Source organism: Pholis gunnellus (genome assembly GCF_910591455.1).
Source record: "Pholis gunnellus genome assembly, chromosome: 3".
Taxonomy (NCBI): Eukaryota; Metazoa; Chordata; class Actinopteri; order Perciformes; family Pholidae; genus Pholis; species Pholis gunnellus.
Window position 1 is genome coordinate 14774177 of NC_136529.1, and position 18890 is coordinate 14793066.

Below are 18890 nucleotides of genomic sequence, written 5' to 3' on the forward strand. Positions count from 1 at the left end.
TAAAGTCTTTAAGCATGTTTCATCTTCATTTTAATGTACATCAGATAAATATAATTCAGTTTCCATCCTCCAGCATGCTGCCCACATGTCATGCACCAGTAGATTAACCCCAGTGGTATTTGGTGCTTCTTATTCTTTGCGGATGCAGTCAGATAACTTAAGACACTCCTTAAGACACTCCACTTGGAGCCAATGAAAGAAGGTGATCCTACCTGTGTCATCACGACAAAAAACTGACATCAGAGGTGTCGCTGTGCTACGGTCGGGTGAGACAATCCCTGTTCGGCTGTCAGAAAGCCCAAAAGCAACACAATGTGTTATGCCTTAGGGATCTTGAGGCTAATGGTTAATGAACCACAGGAGATTAATCAGCTTACCTGAAGGAAATGTGCTTCCTTTGCAACTTGATTCGTTTCCCCATCATCCTATGAGAAGTGAAAGCCTTTTTGATTGTGTGCATGTACGTTTGTACTTGTGGGTGTTTTCAGCTATTTGATAGCACAATGTAACTTATGTTTTGACTCTATTTCATCAGGTCAGAGATGGGCGCAAATAAACACTAAAACCCTAATAACACAAGTTCCTTCCCTAAAATTTATAATTTTACCTTTAATTGACAAACCACCATGGTCACTAATTCAAGTGGTCACTAACGTAACAAGGATTAAAGCCCTATTCGTCGAATGAACTAGCAAATCAAATCTGGCTAAATTTCCTCTGAGGCTATGTGCTCCTGTCAGGGTATCCAGCCAAAGGTTTGATTCTCGCTTGGGGTGCGACAGGTTCTGCGTTCATATGCTGTAAAACCCCCCATTTGTCACAAACTGGTTCAGCAAAAAGATTTTTTAACAAACATAAAGTATTTAAACTAAAATCTGTGAGATCAGTGACAACAACCATTAAAGCAATGTATGGATGTGTGGTGTATGTGCTGTCAAGGTGCAAAAGGAAAACAATGCGGGTAAACATACATTATATCCAACAAGTAATTTGCCTTTCTTCAATGTTACAGTGAAGGATTTAGGTTGGTTGTGCAAGATATTCAGCAGTACCTTAAAGCAACTGAGTTTGGTTTTGCCCATCCTTTTATTGTCACTGCTGCATAAATATAAAAGACACCAATGACTTTACTAATATTCGTACCAATAACACAAACTAGATCGGAATGTGCCATTCATTGTAATTTAAAGATCCTATAAAATATGTTTTTTGTTTGATCCATTTCATTCTGTCTGTGCAGGTTAAATGTATTTCATGAACGGGTTTATGTGTGCTCAAGCGAAGTTATAAAATAAAATGGACCATAACCTCTAATTATGCTAAAAAAGTAATTCATGTCACATAACAAGAAGACATGAAGCTCATCGTTTATTCAGTCGGCAATTTCTGATTGCAGCCAACCGCCACTAGATGACCTCATAAACAACCAAATAGTAAAGAGGAAAAAACATTTTAATACAAAATGTAACATTTGAACAGACAAACCTGGTCACCATTACAGTAGCATGTAAAATAAAATACAAAACAAGTAATTAGAAAAATATATCTGCTGTAAATATTTGCTATCAAAAGACTTATGAGCACTATACATAAAGTACAGAGACAGGATGCAGATAGTGGAAATTACTCTGATCTGAAGAGCCGATAACATGAAATACTATTATCATCTTCATGCTTTACAAGAACCACATCTTCTCTGCGTTTTATCAGGTGAGGTCGCAGTTTATTAGGACATTTGAATTCGTATTGCATAGCTTTAGCTCTACAATTCACACTGTTTTGTAATTTATGCTACCTCAAATACTTGTAAAAATAAAATGTTCTCATGATAATCTTGTCTTATTTCAAGCGTTGGCATCAAAAATCCATTCAAATTATAGTCACTTCTCCTGTGAAGGCCCAGAATATATATATATATATATATATATATATATATATTACTGCTATTAGAAGTTTAAAATTAGAGGGATTACAGTAATTTTGATCTGACATCAGTACATAGGAAGGAAAATACAGGGCAGGACAACACTTTACATTTAGAAGGTGCAATGTGTAATACCACACCCACCCTCCTCCAAAATCCTACCAAACTGCTGAAACTCTGAGAACCGGTCAAATAAACACTGATATCTTATAATCTTTAAGTGTGGGGTGGGCCTATAGTTTACGTTATAGCTTGGCTAGCTCAGTTTTAGCAAGACCATAGTAGCAAGAAAACAGCACATCAAAGCCATATATTGATTTTCGGTTACGGTTTTTGGTATGGTTTGTGTTGAGTTGCATTCATGATATGTTTAGCTAAAAAGCAAAGGTAAGATGTTACTTCCCAAGCCAAAAGTAAGATTGCAAGCTCAGCATCAACCCTAATATCTTTACCGTCAGGAGCTCTCTCCGGCGGTGGAAAGCCACGCCAATGTTAGTCTTTATATCACGTCCTTTATTTGCCAACGAACTTCTTCTGTTTCTGCTGGTCTGGATGCTGATAAACGTCTTTTGCTAAAAGCTTCAGCCATATTTGTGTTAACTGTGCCACTAACCGGGGGCTGTACCGCAACATGTTAGACAAGCCCTTGGGCAAGGCTATTGAATGAAGACTGGGACAAAAACGTTTGCACACAAACTTTGAATACTTGCAAGGAGGAGAGAACGGTTTTATATAATTTCAAGCAAATACACCTGCAGTAATGTAACATTACATTGTAAGAGTAGGCTATAATCATAATGATGAATAATAATTGCATACTCTGCAGCCGCTTATGTTCCTGTCAGACTAACCGAATGTGTGGTGCTGTGGAGCGCAGGCTTTCTGCCAAATTTATTATAAAGATGAATAATTATGTCCACTTTTTCTCAGCCATTGTAAGAACAGAGAGCTGGGGTTATGTGATAAATCCTTTTCTGTCACTATAATTCATTCCAAGATGAACATTTTAACTATATAATAACTAATAATAATGAACATGGTGTTCATAATAATATTCAGTCCTGCGCAAGTAATCTAGTTCATCAAGCACTCAAAATGCTCGACTTCACCAACTTTTTTGCTCCAGCTGCCTGATTGCAGCAGACTGTGGTCGTTAACCCCAATGGCTGGAATCTATCAGAGCGAAGAGACAGACAAATGGGAAATTACACTTCCTCTAATGAACCAAAACCGCTATTTATGAACATAATTGCAGAAATGTAGAAAAAAAAAGCAGATAATAATATTCAGCTGAGCAAACCTGCGCGCCTCTCTGCAGTGCAGCACAACCCGTCTCCTCGGCCCGAGCTGTAGACCGGGGACACACACACTCGACTGTTTGGTGCAAGGTGCGTGAGACGTGTTGAACGAGAGGTAGGAGGCAGGTAGACATAGGACATAGAAGGCTTTATGCTGTGGGAGTTTTCTGTCTCCCAGCTCAGCCAGTAGCCTTTCAAACCTTCCTGATGGGCCTGCCATGCCACCTGAATCTCCTGACGCTCCACCAGGCTCAACTGAAGGTTGGCCAGGGCTGGCAGAGATGCTGCCGGGGTAAAAAACAAAGAGGAAAGCAAAAGAAAGTGATTCACAAATGTGCTTTAGAGTTTAACTTTGCAACACATGCAATGCTTTTAACAGAAGAAAACTAAATTATCATGAAAGATCTTGAACTGAAAGACACAAACTCAATTGTGTGCACACAGACATCATATCATGGTATACAGACCTCAAACTGAAAACGTACCCTCTTGAGTGCATGCCCTTACTGTCATGGCTCTTTCTTTTCCATTCACATGCAGAGCGCTGACTGTGACCAGGTACTGAGTGCCCGGCTCCAGGCCGGTCAGTACGGTAGAGTTCTGCTGGCTGGGTAATGTCATAGTGTGGACATCCCCGCTTGGAATAGCTCCATACTCCACCGTATATCTCTGGACTCGAGCCAGTTGCAGGGGAGCCCAGCTCACACGGATCTGACGAGGGCCAGAGTCTGACACGGAGACCACTGCCGGGCTTAGAACATCTGAGGGGAGATGAGGCAGAGGGGGGGACAAGAGACACAGGTGAGATGGTGACTAGCTGCAGCCCATTAAGGTTCATCATCATAGATTCAGGTCTAAACCTACTGTGCCTTACACAGATTGCTGTGCAGCACCTGATAGACAAGTCAGATGTAGAAACAATTTGGCAAATAAAATAATACAAACTTTAAATGTTAGACAGGTAACAGAAAAGAATGCAGTCTCGAGTGGCACGGATATCTGTCTAGAAACAAACCATCAACCCTCTTTAACACACACTCAGCCTGTTGAATGACTGGGTCTCCAGTTTTGTGATATATATCTACCAGAAAAATGGAAGTTGAGACACCTACAATTCAATAACAAGTATGTTTTTGAAATGCATTACAGGATTATAAAAACACATGTAATTAAAGGGGGAATCCGCTTTAAATCCGCTCACCAGGAAGTGTGGTGAAGTTAACATAAAGTGTGTTAAACAGCTCCTGGTTGGACTCTGGGTGGAGGGCAGCTGTGTAGGCGGTATCAGGTTGCAGGTTGGTCAACTCTACCAAGCTAGAGTCACCTGGCAGATTGCGTCTAGTTTCATCGTCCGTTTTCCACATAGGGTTGTACCAGAGCTCATAGTAACCGCTGTCTGCGCTCAGAACAGGACGCCACTGCAGCACAGCACTGTGGGAAGTCAATTGAACCACTCGCAGTCGTTCAGCACGAATAATTTCTATAGATAAGACAAGATGAGAGGAAAGAGGGGGGAGGAGAATTAGATAGGCAAAGTCAGATAAAATAAAAAAACTGGATAATTCTGTAGCTCAAAATCCCCTTTTCTGTCTAAAATCAGCTGTTGAGTATCTTCCATGGAACTAGATCTTCTACTGTGCTAAATCTTATATTTCAAACACACACACACACACACACACATACTGATAATGGCGTCCCTCAGTTCCTCTGTGATGATGTCTATGTTATCTATGTCCACCGAGTAGAGGTGAGACTCCAGTGGAGGTGTCACTGCACGCTGTAACACCTGGTAGTTGCCATGTATTGTAGAAATAGCTAAAACAGAAACTCCCTGCGCCTTCAGCTTAGACATCGGCTCGTCCACGTCTCCAGGCTGCACACCATCAGTCAGCCACAGCAGTATCTTTGGCACGTTCTCGTCTGTCTTTGTCAGAAGCCGCTGGGCCACCCTGAGCGCCGCCTCTGTGTTGGTGTCTCCCTGCAGCTGGCTGACACTCTGCAGAGCTTTCTGCAGACTTTCCTGATTGTTGTGGTCATCCAGGTTGAACTCCAGGTTAGGGTTTGTGCCCACCTGCAGCAGCCCGACTCTTACGTGCCCACGGCCCAATGAGAAGGGGCGAAGCAGCTCGGCGGCGAAGAGCAACAGGCGAAAGAACTCGTAGTTTGTTACACTTCCTGAGGAGTCCAGCAGAAGGAGAATATCCCCTTCACAGCAGTTTAACTCTGTGCACAACAGAAGGAAAAACAGGCGGGTCATTTCAATATGTGGTCATTCTTGTTTTGATTGACAGATTTATTAGTTACCATATTTTAAATGTATGCTATCATACCCTCAAACCTGCTTTATCTGAAAACAAGCTGTCGACACAACATTGACATATTATCACCTGTATGTTGATATAGTGAGACAGAGTAACAAAAGCACTCATTTGGAGTCATGAGTCCAGTATTCACTCTCCTTTTAGCTCTTTGGCTGCAAAACGCTTCTTTCTGCTCACCAGCTACTCGCTAACTGTGTCTGCTGTAGGGATCTAGATAGTTTAGATTAGATTAGTTAGATTTATTTCAGACATGTAACAAATAATACGAAAACAAGAAAAAACTATACAATGAAGAGTAAAGCAAATTCAAAATGCACAAAATATTGAAAATAAACTAAATAGATAAATAATGATAGATAGATAGATAGATAGATAGATTTTCCTCTTTATTTATAGCGCCTGTCTCTGCCTGAGTCCATTATTTGTACCTTGCCAGGTAGTAAATTATTTCTTGCTTTGCACATAGTCTGTGCAGTATTAAATTCTACCAGATCAGTGACAACCCCTCTCCCCACCAAAAAAAAGCAGTGCTGAGCAAAAAAAAAATGATATTCCCACATTTTCAGATCTCTTCACTTCAAGGAACACATACTGTTTCCTCATCTTCACCATTGTGCTCCATTTTGACATCTGTGTCTTAGTAGACTAATTTTCAATGGCAAGAATCAATTCTAGCTGCAAGCACCTTCCTGCACAATCAGATGTCCAATACATTTGGTGACTCGCTCAACAGTTCCACCTGAAAAGGGTCTTCAATAATCCTGCTCACTGCATGTGACTTTTGGTACATTTTGTGCCTGTAGTTTTGAGACATTGGTCTTATACCATCACCTGTTTTAAAAAACTAAACACTGACATTCAGCCTTAGAATGATCTGAATTTGAGGGTCATTTTAAAATGTGTGTGCTGTATGAGAATGAATTAACACGAATATATTCATTCCTAATTGTCCCCTACATAATGTACACATCTGCTTTATTGGTTCACTTCTACCACATCGTTCACTCTTTTCCATTTGCAGCTCCTCTGCAGAACACCCCCATTATTTTATTGCAGCAGTGGTCCATGATCATTAAAATTTTATAGAGAGGCAGAAAATAAAGCAGCAGGAAAATAAACAAGGAGGGAGGAAATGAAGGAGAACAGCGCAATCAGGCAAAGAGGTGTCAGCCAACATCTTAACAAAACACAGATAACTTACAAAGAGTGCAACAGAAGAGATGTACATGGGAAAGAGGTGAAACCTCTGTGGACATGTATATATATATACATATATATATATATATATATATATATATATACGTTGCAGCAAAGTAGAGAAGCTGAAAGGGGAAAATAGGACAGAGAACAAAAAACGAGACAGAAAGATGAGAAGAGATGGATGGATAAGAGTTGTTGATGGAGCTGTAAAGGAATTGCTCCATCTTTGCATTCCTCAAAGGATAATGCATGTGAATATGTATGTGTGTGAGAGAGAGAGATTTGAGCATGTCATCTGTCATATTATTGGTTTTAGGCTGTGCCAAGGCCATATGCCTCACTGCAGAGCTGCACAGATGAACGGAAAATATGTCAATGTCTCCTGTGAAGTTTTACTGAGTGCAGTATTGACGTGCGTCGACATCGAACAGACAGATGGTAGACGATCCGGTCTGTGTCGGATCAAAATCAATGCAGGCTATTTCTAAACACTTGGTGATCTAAAACAATTTGCACATAAACTGCATGTTGCTCTGCTTCCTTTTAAACAGATTTCCTGCAGAACAGTGAAACCACAAAATAATAAAAAATTCCACACATTCCATCTGTGCTTTTTAGGGGATCTCTAACTTAGCTAATACGTGAAATACTTTTAATTAGCTGTGTCCACCTGTAAGTACCTCAACTTCCTCTATGTCAAAGTCAACATTAAGAACAAAGCTCCTATTGTAGGTACACTATGGACTGCTCACCGAGAAGAATAAAACATGAATAATGAACACTGGTGTTGATTGCTAGACATAGTTCAGCGATGCAATCGGAACCAGTTTCTCTTTTTATCTCTGATCATTTCTGCCCGTACTCTACCTTCAGGCCTCTCACATCTAGACACGACTATTTGCTTTCTTGCTGAGAGTCAGATGAGGAGATTGATACCACTCTCATGCCTGTACGCTAAATATGAAACTAGAGCCAGCAGCCAGTTAGCTTATAGCATGAAGACTGGAAACAGGGGGAAACAGCTAGCCTGACTCTGTTCAAAGGTAATAAAATACGTCTCTAAAAGCTCGCTACTTAACATGTTATATCTTATCTGTTTAATCTGAATATCTAAACCACCAAACTATTCTGTGTTTAATGGGGCACTCCACCAATTTCTCACATAGAGTTGAGTTTACTCGTCATGGAGTACTACATGCTTGTAAAACCATGTCTTCGGTGGCTCTGCAGGAGCTTTGTCAGGTCTGAGAAAATAACCCTGATGATGTCACAGTGACATCATCAGGGTTATATCAGCTCGGGCTTACAAAGTTATAAAAGAAACCCCCAGTTACAAACTGGGGTCATGGAGTTTTAAAGACGCCGGTGTTAACCAGGTAGGCAGGGTCTAACCTCTGTTGTAATGGTAAATGTAAGATTCAGAGTTTTTGGAGTTTAAGTACTTTAGGAAACAAAGGATATCTCAATCTCTGCTGCAAAAATAGTGACCCCTTTTTAAAAAAAATCGGCTGTGAGTCCCTCAACTTTATGGAGGTGCAATAATAAATTGCTGGAATAGCCCTTTAAGATTAACTCAGGCAGTCACACGCAGCTGATGTTCTAGAGCAGACTGGTGCTGGTGGACACAATTTTTACTTGTATATGCTTTAATAAACTGGCTGAGGTCCAGTTTGGATGTAATGTCTCCAGTGGTTTCACGAATTGGACAAGATGACATTTTCCATAGCTTGTTTTAGTGAATACACACTGATAATTTGTTCCACAGGAAGTCACAAAAACAACTTCAGTCCAGTTCAGCCAACTGGCATCTTTTCCAGTTTGGACCTAAAAAAATATCTGACATCACCTGCAGTGGTGGAATATAATCCTTTACAAGCAAAAAAAAAAAAGAGTAAATAGACCATTACGTAAAAGTCCTACATTCAAAATCTAAGTGAAAGCACAGAACTATTTAAAAGTAAAAGTACTCATTAAGCATAAACATGCTCCCTGTGAGTCTTAATCATAATTGGTAGGTACTGCTGCATTAATGCATTAGTTTTATTGTAAGCTCGTTGAAGCAAATATAAATATTGTATACTGTTAAGAAGCTGAATCTATAACACTGTTCACAGTAATCATTAAATATAGTGGAGAGAAAAGTCAAATAGAATCAGCATAAAGTATCATTAAGTTGAAATACTCTAGCTGTACAGTACTTGAGTAAGGTACTGTGAAGATGTGATACAATAAAGTGACATTTCTTCGGAGTGACTTTTCAGATTGTAGCCTGTAACAATGATTCTTTATACTCATTATGATTATTACAGCCCAATATATTGATCAGATCACCAAACTGTGACCATATAAAAAGACACACCCATTACATGCAGTGAATTAAAAGTAGTGAAACACTGCAATCTGGATCAACACTGTCCATGTGTCAACTTGTTTAAACCAGACTGCCTGTGGAAATGATCCCGGCTTGTTGCTGCATACTAGATGCCAACGATCGTAAACCAGCATTTCTTCAGGCCACCCTGTGGCGTGCTGCGCCTCGACTCGCCACACATTCATTAACAACAATATCTAAATATTTTACTAAAAACGTGTAAGTTCTAGAGTGCATTCGCATAAGTGGTGACTTTTACAATCAATGACAAACACTTGAAGAAGAAGGAGCTCTGTTTACTGCTCATGTTTCTTTCGGCCATCTATTTGTTCTCTTTCGCGTCCGTATGGCAGCTTTAGTTATCAACTCACCTGAGCCAGGTAAAGCAATTTGCATGTTGCTCCGCAGCAACATCGCCCAGAGAAGACAGATGCCAAGTAAAAAGCCCTTCATCCTCTTTAAGCAGCATTAAAAAAATATATATGAAGATGATCAGAAACAGCGCAGGCAGGTGAAATAACCAACACCTGGTCTTCTTTTACCGGTTCGCATTGCAAAGCTCCCTGTCAAAGGTGGTCCAGTCTGTGTTATTATGCACCTATGTCGCCTCTTCCGCAGTATTTTACCGCTGCACGGGTCATCCAAACCTTTCCCCAGGAAACACCTGCGTCATGCCTGCACCGTAATGTTCGCGCGGTGCAGTACGATTGCTTCCCTGCCGTGCCGCTAAACTCTTTCACTTTGTAGTCCATTTTACTCCTCCTCCTGTAGCTGCTGGGCCAGAGCATAACATCACTGTCACTCTTTGCTGGGGTTTGGTCTATAATGGGACTTTCTATGTTTTCTTGACTGCTGTTTCCTCCTGAACTGTCCTCAGTCCAGGGGTCAGCACACTTATTCATAGTGTAAACAGACAAGCACCTGACCAAACCGACAGCCATGCAACAGATGGTGTCCCAGAGGAACCAAGGAAATCTCATCACAAGCGAGCCAGAATTAAATCTCGGCTGTGGCCGCAATAAAAAATGATCTCATCTGTTTTCCCGCTATATTATCTTGTGCTGGAGGAAAAACAGTGCAACTGATCTGGTCTTCATTTTCTCTTGGGACACCGTGTAAACCCCTCAAGCTGACCACAAAAACGGACCCAACTTTGGAAAACAGCAGCAGTGCACCCATTTGGATCAAGGAACAACAAGGAAATCCATTCATCCAGTCCATTAGACAGTATTATAGAGAAAATACCACAGCTGCTACTTATCAGTGAGATAACTTGGATGAAGCCAGGCTATTGCCATGCATTTATTGTAGTCTGTGGTTGTGTGTGTGTGTGTGTGCCAACAGATTAAGATAAAAGGCTTTATCAATAAAGGGCACTTATTGAATTTCCCTCTTTTGAGATGAGAGTGCCCTGCATGTGCCAAGACAGACGTTCGCTACTCCGCTGGAAATAATGTGGATGATTTGCTTGTATGTGACAGCGTTCTTGTGCAGGATGGGAGGGAGGTGGGATGGAGAGAGACAGATTGTAGAAAGATAATGTTTTAAAGAGGACATCTTTTGATTACCTTATGATACAAACCACTTTTGCTAACATACCAGTCTGGTATATAGAGAGTAGACAGATACTAAAGTTCAGTCGGTTCACAAAGACAAACAGTCTGTCTGCAGGTTCATGGATGCTGAAGTCTAGATGTTCCTCTAATTTTTGGTGAAGGCTAATTAATGATGATGGTCGGAAGATATTTTATGACTGCTTTGATTTTCTCAAAGCACTACACTTTAAAGGAGTGGTTGAACATTTTGAGGAAACATGTGCCCTTATTTGCCTTCTTGTGTAGAGTTAGAGGTGTAGATAAATAGATACCACTCTCATGTCTATAGGCTAAATGTGAGGCTACTACGAGCAGATGGTTATCTTAGCTTGTGCCTGGCCCGGCACATAACGCCCTGTAAAATCACAAAAATCTCTGGTTTTTGTACGAATTATACACAGGTCTGATATAACATGTTAATATGGATTTGGGACACAGCTTGTTATTATGTAGTTCATACTCTACACTAGATATTTCTACAAGGTCTGACACTTCATGTTAAGAAGATTTAGTTAAGAGGTCCCACTCAAAGTGATGTGTGTCGTCTTCTCCATCAGTAGCAGCTTGCTATAGTTACTTTCACTGTGGCGCAGGTGGTTTTTACCTCCACTTGAAACATTCATTTTGATTTTCAAGGTTATGTTAAGCGAGTCATTAACTCCCACTGTAGGCCCCCAACTTATGTGTGTGTGTTCATGCTCCCAACTCAATTAGAAGATTGTCTAAGCAGTAGTCTATTATAAATTCTGTGCTTGAAGCATGAAGATTTACATGATTAACAAACTACCAGCGCTTCATTCTTCATAGTGTAAAAATACACTGCCTGGTTGTGCACAAAGTAGGGAGATGTGCTATTAAAAAGCCATTTTATTAACACCATGTTGATGAGCTCTGCCTCTGTTGAGGAGTCCAGCTGATTAATTAACTTCCAGATTAATGTGCTGTCAGCCACACAAATGAACAGGGATTGTTATCACAACAGCACAGAGATACAATAATATTGACCACCACAGACAATAATTAAGTGGTAACCTATTTCCCTTCAAGACGGAATGCTTTCATTAGCATGTGTTTGAAAAAGTGGAGCGAACGCTTGAGCTTATAGTGTTTCTAAGTTTGAACATTGGTGAAGAAGACCTCAAGGACAGCTTTGGAACCACAACGTCTCCCTTGTAAAAGCAGGGGAAACTAAATACACAGAGCACTCATAGGTATTGATTAGAGGCACTGACTCAAAGGACAGAGGAATAAGGATGGAGCCTTACTTCCTTCGTCTTTATCCACTGTCTGGTGCATGTCCGGGCCTGCGACATCACCAGCCCTCCCTTTAAGATGGAAAACTGGAATTTCCCATGAAGAAGAGTTTGGCAAAGGCAACTTTCTCTTCATGTTCTCATTGAAAAATGCTAGCGGCTCCGTGAGACTGTACTTAACGGTTCCCCTGTGGACAAACAAATGTTATGTTTAGGCTACATCACTTGCTTAAAAAGATTTAAAATCTAGCATTGTTTAAATTCATGCTGCATTTCTTGGCACATTACAGCCAACTGTTGATCAGTGGAATAGCGGTAAATCATTGTTTCATTTGTCTTTGTGCGAGAGCCTGACACAAACCAACAAGACACAATCATAATCAGTGTTGGGTAATGTTACTTTTAAAACTACAACGTTACTGCCATTACAAAATAACTAAGTTACGTTATGTTGTTACCGACTGAGAAAAGTTACCTGTTAAAGGCCTTTTGTGTTATCAAAATAATAATAAAGGAAAGTATTCGACAAATTATAATTTTCACCTGTTGATGGTGAAGATGAAGATTAAGAGATCACCAAAGCCATGAGGATTTATTCTCTGGAGACCATTAATATTTGTAATAAATGTCATGGCAACCTGTCAAACAGTTGTTGAGATGGGTGGACTGACTCGCTGGCTGACTGACAATGCCACACCCCCATAAGGGCTGAACAATACAATAATTGATCTTTATGGTGAGGAGCTGAGGAGAATCAGAAAAAGAGAAAATGCAAGAAAGAAAGAGATGCTATTTTATAACTTTACCAACTTAAATATTGTTTATCAAATTAGAATTGATGCACACATACAATGACGTATAGATTGTGAGGGAAAAGAGAAAGAAAACACAATTTATTAAGTGTGAAATGACTTCTGTGTGTGTGTGTGTGTGTGTGTGTGTGTGTGTGTTTTTTGTGTGCGTCAGAAAGCTGGCACAGAGTAAACTTGAACCGACATTCTTAAATTTCATTTATCCATTCGTGTGGAGGCGGATTTGTTCGACTGGTGTGTCACAGATGATGGCAGGTTTCTGATTCTGTCACCATGAGCTGAAGTTGTGTGAATACTGTGTGAATACTGATTCAGCAGCATTTACACTGTTCAGATCCAAATCTTTAATCAACTTATATTTATTTTGTATATTTTTCGACTATAACTATACATTTCTGTAGAACAGCAGACGTCGGCAGTTTTCTGAACTGCTCTGTTATTCATGTTTTTGACGCCACAAACTAACATTAACACGTTAGGCAGAGAAACTCATCTCCATATTATAGACTTGGTACTGGCAGAGCTTCCATCTCTGCACTTTAAGATTTCTGTATTTTCTTTGCTTGGCAATTCATTTCCGCTGTCAGCATTCACACGCATTTTCTTCACGGAATGCATTTTCCAGTTGACTTAAATGTCTGCCAGTCACATTTCTAATGCGATTACAGCGGTCATTTATGAGGAACGATGAAGCACTTTGGGGAGGGAGGCTGTGACAGAGTCAACTGGGGGAGAAAACAGAGACATAGAGAGTCAAGACTGTAGCGAGGTCCAGCGGCAAGTAGTTCTCCTCTGACGCAAGACCTGGAAAATGAGCCTGGAAAAAAGCAGCAGAGCCAACGCTGGACAGAGAAATGTATTTGAATACAATCAATTTTTGTGGGCACCTCTGGGTACTACACGACCTTTGCCATGACATTTGTTGAAAGCACCAGCGGGAATATGGTGGTCATACATTAGTGTTTAAATGTCATTTATAAATTCAGTTATTTTCTGGTTTAAACTTGAGGCTCAGATGAGGTTTGAAAATATGTTTAGGGCCAACAGTCAATGACACTTATTGAACATCGACACCTGCTCTGTTTCTTCATTTGTGTGTCGGAGTTGCAGAACGTGTGCATTGTGGTTTGGGGTCCAGAGGAGTCATGTAACGCTGTTATGAAATACTGAAACACACATTCTTCCCTAATGGGACAAGTGCAGTAACATGAGCCCAGTTTCCAGTGTAAGTAATGTCCAATATAAATGACACTTGCTCTCTAGTTTTTACTGACAGTGGAATTCTAATTTATAAAGACAAATTCAGTTTGAACCTTTTATCTACACGCTTCAAGCCTGGACGGTTTATGGAACATAAATTCAATTTATGTCAAGGTGACAACTAGACATTGACCCACAAGCTCACAAGCTAAACAGGTTCTAGATCCTTTTAATGCATTGATTCCAATCATTTCTCTATAAATCCTGCTAAAGCTAAGCTTTATTGTCATACTGTGAAAATAATTTTAACTACAAAAAAAGCTGATTCACTGTGATGGATGAATTGCCTCAATCAAGTCTTTGCAGCTTGATTTTGTAACGATGTCATTGAACACTAATGCCTTCTGTGGAGGTGGGAAATCTCATTAACAGCACAGAATGCTTTTGAGAGTGATGAGCTGTAATATTGAGTTTAAAAGGTTGGGAATCAAGTAAATCATGAAAGATACTGTGAATCATTCTTTAAACAATGAGAAGAATAAACTAGACACAGTGGTGTTTTCTTTCAGGCATCATACGGCTTTTAGTGTTCAAACTCTTTCGCTCTTCTGCTGCTTGAAACACAAGAGAGATTAATGTGCCTTCAGTTTCAAACTGTGCTTTAATGGATTGACTCTTTGCTGGATTTTAGTCTCAATCTTCTTCAGCAGACTTGCCACATAGGGGGAAACAATCAACTACCTGCAGGTGTAGATTTCTGGCAGACTGCAGAGAATCACTCCATTAAAACAGCAGTAATGTCAATAGCATGGTCACACACCATTTCACCTTCAGTACATCATCAAACACTTGTTCCCAGATTTCAGCAACGTTTGGTAGAAAGGTAAGCAACTGGACAAACAAAAAGTAATTACTCTTTTGTCCAAATCCAGAAACATTTTCATGGATTTATGGATATATTGAAGGTTTTTAGCCATGTAGCAAAATGGTTCAAGGGGGGGAATTTGGTCTGTTGGTTTGTCGGTCCGCCAGTTTAGTTTTCTGAGTATATCTCCGAAAATATTTTAGGTTCAAGGTTAATTTATTGGCATTCTAAAACACAACACAACAAATTATTTTGTATGATGGAGTACGGAGGATGAGTTGAGAAGTCTGACAGCCTGAGGAAAGAAGATGTTCTGTCATCTGGTGGTACGACAGCAAATACTTCTGTACCGCTTGCCAGACGGCAGCAGGGTGAACAGGCTGTTGTTAGGGAGGTTATTGCCCTTTAAGTGTCCTTTAGGCTCTGTGCAGGCACCTCAGCAAAATCACTGATGCTCCAGTCAGGCTGTCTGTTGCACCTTGTTCATTCATGGTCCCCAGAAGATGAACTCTTAGACTTTCATTGACCCTCTGATTTTTACTCTTGCGCCATCATGAGGTTGACATTTATTCTTTAGTCTCAACATCTATTGGATGGATTGCCATGAAATTCTGTACAGGCATTTATGTTGTGTGTTTATGTTCTCCTCAGGAAAAATATTTCATCTATCGTCCTCATCGGGTCAAAATCTAGATTAGTTAAAAAACGATTGCCCATTTGCCTCAGCTGTACTTTGTTATTTAATGTCTAACTCTAAACTAATATGGTGTCAGCATGTACTCTAAGCTAAACACGGAAAACCTGCTTCCCATCAGCATGTTAGCGTTTGGAGGCCATTAGTGTGCCGATGTTTTTCGCCCCAAAGCATCACTGTCCAGCCCGAGATTACTGCCCTTACATTAATGACAAAACAGGCAAATATATTTCGTAGATCAATTGTTAAAATGACTTTAATTTCACTGTTGCTGGAGCTGCTGGGCTCTGCTGGAAGTGCTCGGAACACCGTTTCTACTGCCCTGTGGCTATTAGGGCTGTTTTCGAAGCTGTTGGTATATTTTGGAGGTCTACCATGCCTACCATCTGCAAACATTATGCAAATGAAAAAAGTTGTCTTTGCACACAATGCATATGTCGTATCTAACAAAGGGGACCGGTGCACAGGATAAGGCCTGCTGTCGTCTTTCTGACTCCTGCTCCAGATATTTGTAGAGTCCAACAGTACACAATCATCAGCTTTCAAATGTATTTGCGTCTAACGGCTTGAAAAATGTATCTCAAGCACATTATTAAATAAAAAAATGAATCCAAAGACAGGATCTTTTGTTGTCACAATTTTATTTTCAAGATGTTAAACCAAACCCGAAAACAATATTAAAATGTTTTACATGCACTCAACCGATAATATCATTAACATATTCTGTGCCCTATGTGGTTTAGGACGCTGATTAAACTGTTGACTGAACGTCAAAATCTTTTTGTTGTTTCTTTGAAAGAACAGTCCCAATATTTAGTATAAAGTTATGGACAAGACAAAAATGTATAATTGATACATACATAGATTGCAAGGCGTATTGTGGCACCTGTCACATTTGTCATCAATATATAAGTGAATTTTGGACAATTTGGTTTGAACCTTTAAATCTTGTGTTTAATCTAAAGATTTAAAGGATTCACGGTGATAATACCTTCAAATATCTGTGAAATCAAATGTTTCTTAAAAGACATAGAATTGAATTATCATGGAATCAATGAAAAGAACATTTCACAGAAAAATGAGGGAATTAGATGGTAAGATAGGACAATATAACGTAAAAATACTTTTAGTCATTAAAGACCTGGTGGAAATTGGGTCATTAAGTCCAAAAGTTACTTTCCAATTGTACTTAAAGCTGCCATAATCAATATTTGTATCAATATATTAACAATGGCTCAACTGTGGCGCTGAATACAAAAATAATTACCTTCAATTTTAAGTTTCCTGTCGGTATTTGACGCTGCAGCACTTTCCTTTTGTAATTAGTAATTAATGGTCTGGCATGGGTCCACATTTGCTTATCAATACAACATTGCCTTGTTGCTCGAAGATGGCGGCAGCAGCAGGTTGTTGTCAGTATTACTAACAGCAGCTATATGTTTGTGTTGGCCGCTCGGTGTGGATGAGTCATAAATGTTTCTCTCTCAGTTCTCATCCAGGCTTTCTGTATCACGCAGCTGTTTGTAGAACTGGTGTTGTATTTTATTCTCAGACATCTGCTCAGTTTGCTGTTCAGTGAGCCTTTAGGGGCTCTTCATGCATTCTTCTTATTGTCTTTATTCCAGTAGTTTTGTTGAAGTGCTCAACAGTGTTAAGCTGTTTACACAGTTTCTTGTGTCATTTTATGGTTGTGGTGCTAAAGCCAAAGTTTTGATTGACTTATTTTGCTCAAGGCACCACACAAAATAGTTGCCTTCGTTCTTCACCAGTAAACACAGAAAAACAGAATAACAAAGAAGAAAATCTTTTGCAATTACTTGTAGAGGTCAGCTACCTGCCTTCATGATTTTAGACAGTTTTCATTTCAGCAATAGTTTGACATTTTGGTAAATATGCTTGCTCCAATAATAATAAATAATTGTACAAATATTTTACAAAGTAGTGACTTATGTCAGCATAATAGTACAGTATTTGCTTTCTTTCTTTCTTTCCACAAGGCGCCAGCACTGGTTTCATTGGAGACTTCCAGGAATCATTCATGCCATGATGTCACAAGAGAGCCACATGTGAGTTGTTGGCGTCATATAACAGACACTTGAGGGTTGTCAGAGTCACATGAATCAAGGTGTAAATTGGTATGAGACCACCTGGGAAGGATGTGATGAAAGTATTGTTGGGAGCTGGTGTCTCAGCTTTTCCTCCTCTGATTTCTGATCCAGTCTAACACGGACTTCTCCTTCACTCCATCAAGCCATCTGTCTTTTTGTGACTAGGTTGTGTCTTCACATGGGAACCGCTCAGCATCACACTGAGGAGTTGGCCCTCCTTTGTTGGGTCATGTTGGTTATATTACTTTATTCGTTTGTGTTGGTTGGGGGTCTTCATGGGCCTCTGTTTGTTTATTGTATTTAATGCAGCCGGATATTTATCAGTCAAATCTTTTGCATTTCAGTGTTTGCTGCTTTTCAATAAATTGATATCTGCCCAGAGCTAATCATCGGTTTAATCACGTAATCCTCTAAAACAATAACCTCATGTGGGCTCCGTTATCTTGAGTTCACATTCATTTAGAATCCAAAGCTTATTAGTAATGTGACAGCCCCTCTGCTTGGTGGCTTTACTGTTTTCTCTCTCCTGGGCTGCAGACCTGATTGAGAGTAATCAGCAGCATGGGACACACCTGGGCTCGTTCTGCATCATGCATTAGCGCCTGAGCGGCAGCAATCCTTTCTTGGCATATCTCCTCTCCTCAAATCTCTTTGTTGGGTAGCTTTTGGTCCTTTTCTCTTGTTTTTACAGCCCAACGCCATGCAGCGCATTTCCCCTCAGCCACTTGCTACACTACTGACTTAACATATTTCTCAAATCTATTTGTTTGCCTTGTTGTGTCTATGTTCTGTTTAAAAAAACACTTTATTTGTTCAAGGTGTGCATTGCTGGTTGCTGTTGGTAAACACACTGCATTCAAAGTTCGCCCAGCTAAACGAGAAAGGAGCAGTGATAGAAAGAGCAAAGTAGTGAGAAATAAAGCATTATTTTGTGATTGTTTCACAGCGTTTACATTCTAAAGCATAAATAAATACACCCACAACTCCACATGCGGGAAGGTGCCAGATTTTGAATGAATGCAGCTGAAGCGCCAATTCATCCTGTTGTGGCTTGTCTGCCCTGTGTGTGTGTGTGTGTGTGTGTGTGTGTGTGTGTGTGTGTGTGTGTGTGTGTGTGTGTGTGTATGTGTGGTTAGACTTGGTCAAACTGATAAACCGATAGTAGCCACTCTGCACACAGCAGAGGAGAAGACAGACAGGAGAAAAATGGAGGCACATAACAACACACATCAATGTGATTACCCATTAT

The 18890-nt window shown here is 40.0% G+C and overlaps 1 protein-coding gene across 1 annotated transcript; it reads right to left on the reverse strand.

The window, feature by feature from the left end:
- Positions 1-1434: 1434 nt before the first annotated feature.
- Positions 1435-9804, reverse strand: LOC306693976 (von Willebrand factor A domain-containing protein 1-like). Its single transcript, XM_079156666.1, has 6 exons — positions 9486-9804; positions 4906-5445; positions 4424-4702; positions 3708-3983; positions 3225-3506; positions 1435-3097 (listed from the first exon to the last, which is right to left on the reverse strand). Exons 1-6 carry the CDS (start codon positions 9565-9567, stop codon positions 3078-3080), a joined length of 1479 nt encoding a protein of 492 aa, XP_079012792.1. The 5' UTR covers positions 9568-9804; the 3' UTR covers positions 1435-3077.
- Between the last annotated feature and the right edge of the window lie 9086 nt (positions 9805-18890).

Bases quoted from the DNA above. Each gene is read 5' to 3' on its own strand.
- LOC306693976 (XM_079156666.1), bottom strand. From the start codon at position 9,567: ATGAAGGGCTTTTTACTTGGCATCTGTCTTCTCTGGGCGATGTTGCTG. The intron at 3,507-3,707 runs GTACGTTTTCAG...TTACCCCGGCAG, and splicing joins AAGGGCATGCACTCAAGAGG to CATCTCTGCCAGCCCTGGCC. The intron at 3,098-3,224 runs GTTTGCTCAGCT...TCGCTCTGATAG, and splicing joins CACTGCAGAGAGGCGCGCAG to ATTCCAGCCATTGGGGTTAA.